This window comes from Penaeus japonicus, unplaced genomic scaffold (assembly GCF_977035675.1).
Source record: "Penaeus japonicus unplaced genomic scaffold, GWHDUDI00000001_assembly GWHDUDI00000035, whole genome shotgun sequence".
NCBI classification, from domain to species: Eukaryota; Metazoa; Arthropoda; class Malacostraca; order Decapoda; family Penaeidae; genus Penaeus; species Penaeus japonicus.
In genome coordinates this window covers 26284830-26297329 of record NW_028234437.1, presented here as the reverse complement: position 1 = coordinate 26297329, position 12500 = coordinate 26284830, and the positions used below count along the sequence as shown (strand labels likewise).

Genomic DNA, 12500 nt, shown 5'->3' with positions numbered 1-12500 from the left:
ATTTTCCTCCATTTCTTCCTCTTCCCCCATGAGTAATACCTCCAAAATCTAAGACACCATGGAGGAGAGATCAGAGGGCTTGAGGCTGTGGAAAAACAAGGTAATTAGACACTAAATCAAACACGACATTATCCGGCGAGAGTAATGCAAAGAAGTGTCCTTTCGGGCTCCTTATTTATGGAATTAATTAAGCTTTCTTTGGGATTAATTTCACTTCATCTATTGATATTTCGTTGTTGATAGATCTACTTTACTAGGACAATCTCCAACAATTTAGAATATTTGTTAGTAATCGTGAAATAAAGTATTTATATGACATTGTTGGTTTATTATTGTTTAATGTCTGTTTTATGAATAAAGTTCCGACCAAGGATTGTTTCTGTTATTATTTTTATGCAACTTCTGTCATATATCCGAAGTGAAATCTATTTTAGAGTAGTTTAAAACACAAAGACTTGTGTGTACTTAATAGTTATGACATTTACAATTAGAATAGTATTATGTAATACCCAAAAAAAATTAGTCATAGAAGGGAATTGTTATATATAAAATCTTATCTTTCATGCACATATGGCATAATTATTTTGTCATTCTTTTAGTGAAATGCAGTGATATTCAAAGATTCTAGGTGTCAAGACTTCAGATATGTGAGTTTCATGCTTTTATCTTTAAATTCTCATATCTCAAAATTAATTTCATATGCAGAGGATATCCTTAGATATTTTTTGTAGTATTGATAAGCTATGTCATTTTGATGAGCTAGTTATTAAAGTAATCAGAAGGGGTTTAAGCTGATATTAAAGCCATTTTGTTGAATGGTTATACAATTAAGACTAAATTATGATACACAATATGTTCCACTGACATGTTATCATGTTATTTATAATTATTCTAAATGTCATCATTGTTCTCCAAGTGTTAATGCATTATCCTCTCTGCTCATGTTTTTATGAATTACCCATAATCATTGAAGAAATTGCAGAAGTTGCAAAGAAATAACCTTATCTACGATGATTTCACGAATGGCATGCAATTATCCTTTCAGAGGTGTGGGATTTAAGAGAACCTTTATTTTGTTTGTTTCACTATTTTATTTAAATTCTAAAGAAGCAAAATCCCAAGTTTGAGTAATTTATATGCAGAACCCAATTGAACCCAGAGCTGACCCTAGATGTTGAGAGAGAATTGATTTTGAGACGTTCCTTTAAAGTATGAGAGATTGACGTCAACTGATACTGTTCAAGAAAAAATAAAAAGAAACTGTTTTACCCTATCTATTTTCACCTTGTACGAAAACCTCATGGTTATTCATGGCTGAAGTTCGATTTTGATAAATAGTTTACATTGTGAGTTTGAATACAAATTAATTTTTTGAGGCAAAATGACAGTGACAAAAATGATTGTTATTTTTTTCGAGAATAATAATTTTTTTTTTTTTCCTTTTTTCCCTATGAAATCAGATATTTAGAGACAGAATTTGATTAAAAATTGAGTTGGCTGAGTTGAGAAAATTTTCACATTATATTTTTATAATTATATCAGTGTATAAAATAATTAATCTTGCTCTCGAATTGATAATTGATTTTTTTTCCATTCTTAGTAATTTGTTTCATAGATATTTGTTCTTGTATTTAGATTCAGTTTTTATTTTTTGTCTTATTTTTTCCCCTTTTCATTCAGTTGCAGTTTGTCTTGATTAAAAAAAAATACTAACCCCAAGTTTTTTTTTTTATAAAGTTAACAAGACTAACTATTTAAAAAATTGGTATTATTATTGATTAAGACCCCCAGTGATGTTTTTGTTTCATTGTTTATCTAAAACAATAAAGATTTTGAGTTTTGTTCTTGATTACATTCATGATATTCTAGTTTATGAATTTTGTTAGATTAGAGAGATTTTTAAAAGACACGTTTGAGAATGAAACATAAAGACACATTTTGCATGGCATATATTGTTATATTGTATTAATTTTTAAGCTAGTATTTTTTTAATCAATATTTCCACAGTTTCAGGTTTGATCCTACATAACGCAAAGATATTTTCTAACAAGATATCCCATGTTTTATATCATGAATTAAAATATTTTTTCTCTGTTTCATAGTTGGATGACATTGTGAGTCTTGCGTCCCAGCTCCAGCCAGAGGACCACAAAGTTGCCGCAGAAATCTGGTTTGCGGCACTTAAACAGATCCAGACATTGTGGAGCAAAGCCCAACTGTCTCCATCTCGCGAGGTAGGAAGCGATCTCCGTGTTTCTTTGAACTGGAGGTTTGGTGGGATCCGTTAATGTTAATATGGCAGATAGTTATATAGCCTTTAGAAATTACTGTTATTACTTCGATGGATTTATGTTGTTCTCTGTTTCTCTCTCTGTCTCTCTCTCTCTCTCTCTCTCTCTCTCTCTCTCTCTCTCTCTCTCTCTCTCTCTCTCTCTCTCTCTCTCTCTCTCTCTCTCTCTCTCTCTCTCTCTCTCTCTCTCTCTCTCTCTCTCTCTCTCTCTCTCTCTCTCTCTCTCTCTCTCTCTCTCTCTCTCTCTCTCTCTGTCTCTTCTCTGTCTCTCTCTCTCTCTCTCTCTCTCTCTCTCTCTCTCTCTCTCTCTCTCTCCTCTCTCTCTCTCTCTCTCTCTCTCTCTCTCTCTCTCTCTCTCTCTCTCTCTCTCTTCTCTCTCTCTCTCTCTCTCTCTCCTCTCTCTCTCTCTCTCTCTCTCTCTCTCTCTCTCTCTCTCTCTCTCTCTCTCTCTCTCTCTCTCTCTCTCTCTCTCTCTCTCGTCTCTCTCTCTCTCTCTCTCTCTCTCCTCTCTCTCTCTCTCCTCTCTCTCTCTCTCTCCTCTTCTCTCTCTCTCTCTTCTCTCTCTCTCTCTTCTCTCTCTCTCTCTATTTCTCTCTCTTCTCTCCTCCTCTCTCCCTTCTCTCCTCCTCTCTGTCTCTCTCTCTCTCCCTTCTCCTCTCCATCTCCTCCCTCTCTCTCTCTCTTCTCCCTCTCGTCCCTCTCTCTCCTTCTTTCCTCTCTCCTCTCTCTCTCTCTCTCTCTCTCTCTCTCTCCTCTCTCTCTCTCTCTCTCCTCTCTCTCTCTCTCTCTCTCTCTCTCTCTCTCTCTCTCTCTCTCTCTCTCTCTCTCTCTCTCTCTCTCTCTCTTTCTCTCTTTCTCTTTCTCTCTCTTGCTCTTTCTATCCCTCTTCCCCCCTCTCCCCCTCTGTCTCCCCTCCCCCCTTTCTTTTTTTATATTTAGTTTTAGAAGATTTCTGAATGTTTGCTATTTTATAAAATCTTGTCAATAGCAGTGTGCAAGTGAGCTGTCATCTCCTGAAGATCTTAATGCAATATCAACAAGAAAAACATCAGTATATCCAGATGAAGGTAATATCTGTGTTTTTTTACTATGCTTTTTTCTTTTTTTTTTATCATTAATGATTTAAAGAAAAGTAGTTATAGTATGACCAGTAGTAGTAATGATCATAATGATAATAATGCTAATGATGTTATTGATAAAGATAAGGTTAATAACAAAAGATCATTTTTTAGAGCAAGAATGAGAATATATTTAAACAAAAACTTGTATTACAAATTTACTTTGAAATATATTTTTGGTTTCCTTTTTCTGGTTCAAGGCAATTTTTTTAGTGTAAAAATTTTACCTTCCACATCATAATTCTTTTTTTGTTTCATTTGCAGAACTTTCAAACAATAATTCATCATCAATCAACATATCAAGTCAAAATATTAACAGAAGAAATGGCAAAGGTAATAGAAAATATAACACAGTCATGTTTATTATCATTGTCAGTGTCATCTTCATCTTCATCTTCATCTTCATCATCATATCCATCTTCATCTCCATCTTCTTCATCTTTATCATCATGTAAAGATTTATTGTTTAGTTTTTACTTTTTATGTTTTTTTTTCCATCAAGTGGAAAAAGAAGGAAAAAAATATTCTTTAAAGGGATAGAGTTGATACTGTTTTGTTCATTTATTTAGTCAACAGATGTATAGAAATAACAGTTAATTTGATGTATGAAGCAGTGAAGAGAAAACACTGAGCTAAATGAATAACAGATATGCAAAAATAAAAGATACTTTGATATCTAAAGCAGTTGAAAAGAAGAAGAAGAAAAAAACAGTTTCTAGGCTAAACAGAGAAAAATATATAATCTCAAACTCATTCAGCAGAAGGAAGACGAGACATGTTCCAGCAGCATCCCACGAGTCCTTCAGCTGCCAAGAAGATAAAGAAGGAGCATCAAGACCCAGAGGATGAGATGAGTGAGCCAGACATGAGGAACACCAAGGCCCTGGTCAAGCAAGAGGTCTTGAACGAGGACGAGAGCCAGAGAAACAGCGAGGATGAGAGTGAGGTATGGATTTTTTTTTTTTTCTCTCTATTTTTTTTATTAATGCATTTTTTCAACTTTTCCTTATTTTTTTCTCTTTCTTTCTGTTCTTCTTTTTGTTTACCTGGTTCTTTTTCAACTTTTTCTTGTTTCTTCTTTTTTCTTTTTCTTTCTTTTTATTTTTTATTTTATTTTTTTTATTTTATATTTTTTTTTGTCTTCTTTCACAGTGTTTTTTGTTAATTTATCTTTTGATATAAGGGTAGAACTTAAGGCTATGAAAATCATTGCACATAAAGATTACTTGCTGTCGGGAGTTTATTTGCTGCTATTGCCAGGGATCAAGAGAAGTTATTGAAATTTCTCATTAAAGATACAGTATAAAAAGGAGACAAAATGAAATGAAAATATGAATTAAATACCTACATTTTTGTCTTTCGTTTCTAGGGGAGATGACTTTAAATTCAGTAGTAATGAGATGATAAACATCTTTATAAAGAGCACATTTATGAAAATTTTAGTGTAGTTGTGATGTACATCATAGATAGATTTGTTTTTCTGTTTTATAAACATCTTTATAAAGAGCACATTTATGAAAATGTTAGTGTAGTTGTGATGTACATCATAGATAAGAGTTTTTTTTCTGTTTGTCAACTACATTTTGAAAAACAATTCCAGTGAAATGGAAGCAAAGATTGGACAGTTATAGCAACAGTCCTGATGAACAAAGTGTGGAAAGTTCAAATTAAGGTGGTAATAGGAGGAAAGCCCCCACCTTTTTTTAAATTTGAATTTCCACATTTTAATTAAATAAGACAGTTATGGCAATTTAGGAGAATTTTGCACATGAATTATAACAAAAAACATCCTGTATTTTGAGAAGCATCTAGAATGTTAGATGATATTATTTTATGAATGATCATTCTTCTGGCCTATCCATACTAAGAAAGAATTATTCTCTTTTCCTTTCCTAATCTGCAACATGACTTTGTTTGACTAGAATTTTTTACATGTTGATATGCCTCTCCTACTGCTAGACCCTCTCATTTATCCAAGCTTAGGACTGGCACCTTCGCACTCTGGCTTGACTAGCTAAGTGGCTGGGTGACCTGTATTTTTTGATGGATCTCTTATCATTAGTTTTTATCAGTCCTCTTTGTGATACTCTGGCTTGACTAGCTAAGTGGCTGGGTGACCTGTACTTTTTGATGGATCTCTTATCATTATTTTTTATCAGTCCTCTTTGTGATACTCTGGCTTGACTAGCTAAGTGGCTGGGTGACCTGTACTTTTTGATGAATCTCTTATCATTATTTTGTTATCAGTCCTCTTTGTGATACTCTGGCTTGACTAGCTAAGTGGCTGGGTGACCTGTACTTTTTGATGAATCTCTTATCATTATTTTGTTATCAGTCCTCTTTGTGATACTCTAGCTTGACTAGCTAAGGGTCTGGGTGACCTGTACTTTTTGATGGATCTCTTATCATTATTTTTTATCAGTCCTCTTTGTGATACTCTGGCTTGACTAGCTAAGTGGCTGGGTGACCTGTACTTTTTGATGAGTCTCTTATCATTATTTTGTTATCAGTCCTCTTTGTGATACTCTAGCTTGACTAGCTAAGGGTCTGGGTGACCTGTACTTTTTGATGGATCTCTTATCATTATTTTTTATCAGTCCTCTTTGTGATACTCTGGCTTGACTAGCTAAGTGGCTGGGTGACCTGTACTTTTTGATGAATCTCTTTATCATTATTTTGTTATCAGTCCTCTTTGTGATACCTCCTTCTTCCATTGCAGGTGCAATCTGTTCACTTGATGATATCTGCTGATCCAGTACTGGTACCAAATATGAACAAGTTTAAAAAGGTTCAGAAGAGTAATGCTTCGGGCAAAACGGAAACTGCCTACCAGTGCGAAAAATGCCCCAAGCAGTACCGAACGCCTGTAGCTTTGTACAGTAAGTGCAAGTATTGTTTTTTTTTGCATCACTTTTTCTTTTTCTCTTCTTCATTATGTTAGATAAATGAAAATTTGCTTTTATTTCTGTATGTTTTCAGATTACAAAAAAAAAGAACATAATACAGTATGATTTTATTATAGTTTTAATTGTCATGAGCTGTACTTTTTTTTCTCTCTCTTTTTATAGCACAAGGAAGTTTTCTTATACTTATTTTTTCTCCTCAAACAGAACATAGATCAACACACACCAAAAATTTAGAATGTCAGATCTGCCACCAAAGATTGTCAAATCGACATGCACTTAACGGTAAAGTGTTTGTCTTTTTTCTTCTTCTTTTTCTCTGCCGTCTCATATCCTCCCTCTTTTTCCTCTTTTCTCTCTCCTTCACTCGCTCTTATCCTCTCTTCCTTCTCCTCTTCCTCCTCCTCCTCCTCCTCCTCCTCCTCCTCCTCCTCCTCCTCCTCCTCTTCCTCCTCCTCCTTCTTAAAAGCTGAAACCAGATCATTAGTTCATGAATAAGCAGAATTTTTAGACATGTATGCATTGCACTGCTTTCCTCTATATTACTAAAAAAAAATTGTGATGATTTCATGGAAGAGCAAAAAGATAGAAATAAATTAAGAGATTTCATACTTGTCACATATTCAGATTATTACTCCCCTTTTCCTCACCCTTTCTGTTCAAATCTTTTCAGCACACAAGAGAACGCACACCGGGGAAAGGCCGTATGAGTGCACCAAATGCTCTTCCAGATTCACTACGCGAGGCAATTTAGCACGGCATGTTGCTGGCCACGAGGGGAAAAAGCCGTGGCAGTGTGACATCTGCGGCAAGAGATACACAGAGAAGAAGTCCGTCAAGGTCCACATGCGCACTCACACTGGGGAGAAGCCTTATGCGTAAGTTGCTCTTCATTTGTTGCTGGTGTTGCTGCCCATATGTTAGGGCTTGGTTTGTGCCTCTATGTCTTCCTTAGGTTTTGTCTTTGTGTTAAGATCTTTGTATAGTTTCCCTCTGTTATGTCTTCCTGTTGTTATTTATTTGTTGTGTCTTTGTATAGCTTCTTTAGTTTGTGCTTCCCTTTGTTCTTGCGCTGATGTCTTTACTTTGTGGTCTTTGTGTTGTGCCTTGTGTAATGTCCTTGTACTTGTCTTTGTATTGTGTATTTGTGTTGTTTATCTGCATTTTGTTGTTGTATTGTTTCCTTGGGTTGTGCCCATGAGATGTTGTCTATGTTTTATCTATGTTTTGTGTTCATTGTTTGTGTCTTTGTGTTTTATCCTTGGATTGTTTTCTGTGTATTGTGTCTTTTGGTAGTATTCTTGGCTTATGCCCATGTGTTTAGTCCTTGTATTGTCTCTATTTTTTGTGTCCTTTTGTAATATCCTCATATTATATTCCTTATATTGTGTCCTCTGGTTTTATTCTTGGCTTGTGTTTAGCCCTTGTATTGTGTCATTTTGTTTTATCCATGGGTTGTTTTCCATTTGTTGTGTCCTTTGGTTGTATTCCTGGATTGTGTCCTTGTGTTTTGTCCTTGTCTTTTAACTTTGGGTTGTGTTCTTGGGAATAGCTTGGTGGATCATTTTGTGCCATAATATGATTTTCTATTTTGGTTTTGGTTTCATTATTTGACAGTTTGTATCTGAAATGGAGACATTGGTTTTAGGGAATGGTGGTTTTAGTAGCTGAGGCACTTATTAATTTTGCATGAGTCTGTTTTGTGTGTGCAGTGATAGCCATAATTAATCTGGAAATTCAGACTAATGTAATTTTGGATTTATTTAATGTAAGCCAGGTTTTAATTGTGTTACCTGTTACAGACTTTAACCCTTTGGCCGTGGTGTTTTTAAATAAGTTTATACTGCCTTGTGTCGGTATTATCATATATGGCCTGATTCTTCCGTGTCTTGGCCTATTGCTTTCCTTGACAACAAATGATGCCATCCGCAACCAATGGGTTAATGTAATGAATGTACTTTTCAAGTATTATTTCTGTGCATTTACAAATTCCATTATGTAAGCAGTAGCTTGTTTATACATTCATCATCATTTACAGTTAGACTCAAATATTTCCACAATGGAAGACTTTAAACATACAGTCATACATTGTAGTGTAATTGCATCTCTGATAAGTAGCCTATAACAAATAATAAGAAAAATATATTATTGTAGATTTTGTTTTAACAGCTGCACTAAATATGACATTTTGTTTAATCACTACTATCCTGCCATTTTGTTTTGAATAAGTTATTTTTCCTCTAATGCATTTTTAGCATATCAACTGATTTTACCTTAAGAGATTTTAGTACATTTTGTTGTATTTATAAGTGTTTAGTAAAAAGAAAGAAGGAAAGAAAAAATAAATTTATCTAATACATACATGTCTTGACTCTAATAAACAATCCAATCCTAGGTGTTCGATGTGTCCCAAACGATTCTCACAGTCGGGAATCCTGCAGGCACATATGCTAATACATACAGACCAGTATGCGCATCTGTGTGACATTTGTGGGCGCTCCTTTCGACAGCGATCACAACTCATAACCCACCACTTGAGGCATGAAGGAGTCAGACCCTACTCATGTACTGATTGTGATAGGAAATTCACCACTAAAGGTTGTTATTCTTTGGTTTTGTTACATTGCACTTTTTTTTTTAATTATTAATTTTATTTATTATCTATTTGTCTTTTTATTCAAGTCAGTATTTACTTGTTATTTATATGGTTGCATCTATCAGTTTCTAGAGTCCTTATTAATAATGAAGGAAGTGAGATTTGAACATTTGGAAACAAAGATTGACCATTTATTATCTCATAATATGACTTTATCATTAGGATGAAGATTTTCTTTCTCAATGCATAAGGTACAGGCAGTCAAAAATAATTTTAAAAGATCTTTTCTTTCTTTAAATCTAACAAGTATTCAACAAGTCATAATGGAATGTAATCTTTCAGGAGACATGGAGAGACACATGCGCACTCATACTGGGGAACGTCCGTTCCATTGTGACGTATGTGGGTCTTCTTTCGCTCGTCCTCAGACCCTTCAGGAGCACAAGAACAGGCATTATAACTTTAAGCCATATATTTGCAAGATATGTGGCAAGAGTAAGTCTGGTGTATAATTATTGTTTGAATTAAGAGATTGATTGATTGACTGAATAGTGGAATATGTCATTATGCTTGAACAATGTCTGTATATATATGTATATACTAAGAGGACTTTCTTATCATTGATCTGTGTTTTAGTTCTGTTTTTATATCTAATAAGTAACATTTATAGAAATGATGTTCATGTTCATGACCTGATTTGAGTAACTAATTTTCATTTTCAGGCTTTCATGAACTTGCTGCTTGTTCTCGACATGTCAAGGGCCAACATGGGAGGGAGCCAGCTGCTGCTAGTATAATCAGATTGAACAATCAAAATCAACCTGGTATATAGAGTATTTATTTTGAATCGTGCATGGCATCTTTTTCTTCTTATTCCATCATTATTACTCATTTCAGCATTAGTGCCTCATTCTTAGTGTTGAAGTTATATATTGAAAATCTGGATCTTGTTACTTTTATGAAGAAGTCGAGAACTTTATATCCAAGGGAAAAAAATTGAACACCATAAATGATATTAAGTCATAAGTACCTGTTATATCAACTGCATCCTATATGTCAACAGAAGCCAGAAAGGAACGGATTCTATTGTCACATGTTGATGTAGATGATGAGGAGAATAGGGACGAAGAAGAGGAGATGGATAATGATGGCGAAGAGGATACCAGAGATGGAAGCGAGGGAGATAAGGATGAAGAGGGAGACATCAAACACCACATCTTTGTCATGCATACTGCTGATAGTGAAGAAACAAAGCTTATTACAATCGCTGAACAATCAGTAACACATGGTGAGTAGACCTGATGTTATGATTCTTTTTCTCTCTCTCTTTCCCTTTTATTGTTATACAAAGTAATGATATGTAATTCATGTTGATATTTATAATAAACTTTTATTGTGTGCTATATATAATCTAGCCAGTGTACAGTGCACATCATTGGCTTCAGAACTGTAATAATATTTTCCATTTCTACATCAGCAGAGACCATCAGCAGGCAAGGTTCTGCCGTAACGTGCGAAGGGTGTGGCACTCTCATGTCTTCCATGGCTGTGCTGAAGAACCATGCAAGGCAATGCAAGGCTCAGGCTGGTGAGTTGAAATTCAGTCATATTTGTGCTCTTTGCTGGTGTTTTGCAGTGATCCAATTCTGAGACTTTATTAGTGAGGTTATGTATGTATTGATTGACCACAGGCAGAGATTATAAATCAGTTATACCCCAATATTGCATTGCTTGCTTGCTTGCGTGCTTGCTTCTTCTTTTTTTATACATATATAAGCTTGTATATATTTTGTAATTGTTTTTCCAGTCAATGCATCTTTATGTCTATAAGTACTGTTTATTTCCTTAGCATAGAGAGAAATGCTATAGTTCATATTAATTTTGTTTTTACTGATTCGTTGTACTACACATTAGTCATCAATCTGGGAAATATGAGTGCATGTCACTCAGTATAATGATTACCCAAAACCGACCTCACCAATGGAAAACAGACCACCTTACTCACTCTCCTTCCACCCTCGCAGGAGTGTCAGTGGCCGAGTGGCTGGTCCACGGAAGTGCAGCGAGCCCCAGCAGTGGTATGGAGATCACGGTTGGAGGGGACAGTGGGGCCAGCGGTGACCTCAGCTGCGTGGAAGAGAGCAGCAGTGGCCTAGAGTGCGTCAAGGAGGTGGACGGGTCTGGGCTGAGCCACGCCGTCACCATCAGTGAAGATGGCAGCATCACCTCAGTGCCTCTGTCACAACTTGCACCTTTGCACCTGCAGTTGGAGAGTAAGTTGAATTTGGGCTTCTTTCTTTTCTTTCTTTCTTTCTTTCTTTCTATGAAAAAAATGCATTAATTAAAAAAATGCAAAGAGCAGCTAACCTTTGTTGCAAAGAGTGTGATATATATGTCACATTTATTTTTAAACATTTATCTTGTGCATTGCCAAAAAAAATCATGAAAGTGACCAATATTCTTTATATTGTACAAGAATGGCTTCCCTTTTCCTGTAATTTTTGCCATCTGTGGGCCACAGAGCATACAAAAAATTATGAATACAAAAATGTTCATCTGTAATAGTCCTCTACGAAATATTACAAATATGGCACATTGATCAGTATGTGACTTAAGTTTTCATGTGATAAATCAGGCACATTTTTCACATTTTTCATATGAACAAAATCCATATATCCCTAATATGACTCCTTGTAGTTTAGTGGACTTGGAGCTAACAGATAAAGACAAAGACACTAATGGGTGTACCTTGAAACAAGAAAGAGCCCCTGTGTTAGACATTGTCTCAGCTGGAAGTTCCAAGCAAATACCACAGTAGAGAATCCACCTACCACCTGCAAATGCAATTATGACCCCATTTCAATACTTTTTGTTTTTTATTTATTATGATAATTACTTACAGCTTATTATTTATTGGCTTGTATAATTTATAACAGCTTCATAAATGGTTTAGACTTGTAGTACACTAGATATTCCTGATACAGACTTGTTCTTGCAATTTGTGGGTATGGTCAGTATTGACTGCTGATTGCTGACTCATATCCTTTTCTTCTTTCAGATGACTACATGGTCGTGCTCAGTGATGACACAAGAGCACAAGAAGCAACTTCCTCTTTCCAAACACAAGATTTGCAACAGGTATGCCTTGCAATATAATTTTTTCATTGGATATCAAACATCAATTTTGCAGTTGGGTTATTATATGTGATTATAATATTATCAAATGCATCTTCACTTAATAATGACCTCAACTCTGTCCTTAACCCTTGATTCTGCTTATTAATTTTCAATGCATGTTGCTATCAAACTTCAAATTATGGTTATCCACAGTTGTAAACCATCAAGAAACTGCTCATAAAATCATACTTCAGTCTTATTGATGCAATTATTTTCTAAAAAAATTTGTTGCAGGTTGATGAGTCAACTCTCACAGGAACTGACTCAGAGACATCACAGCCAAGGATAACGCTCGTGTCTTCACTGCTCAGCCAGTAATGCTGCTGCCTCAAAGTTCAATGAGCTGTATACTGCCAATTTCAAAGCAGAAATAGTATTATCATTATCATTATTATTATTATTATTATGATAATCAT

At 35.1% G+C, this 12500-nt stretch overlaps 1 protein-coding gene across 5 annotated transcripts in view; it reads left to right on the top strand.

Annotated features, from left to right (window-relative positions):
• LOC122267831 (uncharacterized) overlaps positions 1 to 12500 on the top strand; it is a 12780-nt gene that overhangs the window by 66 nt on the left and 214 nt on the right. The window contains exons 1-16 of one of the 5 annotated variants that reach the window (XM_043038004.2): positions 1 to 100; positions 2103 to 2234; positions 3282 to 3357; positions 3673 to 3741; positions 4170 to 4354; positions 6128 to 6287; positions 6519 to 6596; positions 6985 to 7189; positions 8707 to 8909; positions 9250 to 9402; positions 9630 to 9731; positions 9971 to 10195; positions 10385 to 10495; positions 10932 to 11180; positions 11966 to 12045; positions 12319 to 12500. The exon at positions 1 to 100 is cut by the window's left edge and continues 66 nt beyond it; the exon at positions 12319 to 12500 is cut by the window's right edge and continues 214 nt beyond it. In XM_043038004.2, coding sequence (XP_042893938.2) covers positions 59 to 100; positions 2103 to 2234; positions 3282 to 3357; positions 3673 to 3741; positions 4170 to 4354; positions 6128 to 6287; positions 6519 to 6596; positions 6985 to 7189; positions 8707 to 8909; positions 9250 to 9402; positions 9630 to 9731; positions 9971 to 10195; positions 10385 to 10495; positions 10932 to 11180; positions 11966 to 12045; positions 12319 to 12402 — 2154 coding nt within the window. In that variant the 5' untranslated portion in view covers positions 1 to 58 and the 3' untranslated portion in view covers positions 12403 to 12500. Of the gene's footprint in view, positions 101 to 2102; positions 2235 to 3278; positions 3358 to 3672; positions 3742 to 4166; positions 4355 to 6127; positions 6288 to 6518; positions 6597 to 6984; positions 7190 to 8706; positions 8910 to 9249; positions 9403 to 9629; positions 9732 to 9970; positions 10196 to 10384; positions 10496 to 10931; positions 11181 to 11965; positions 12046 to 12318 lie in introns of all 5 variants that reach the window. The other 4 variants (XM_043038002.2, XM_043038000.2, XM_043038003.2 and 1 more) reach the window with 4 other exon arrangements.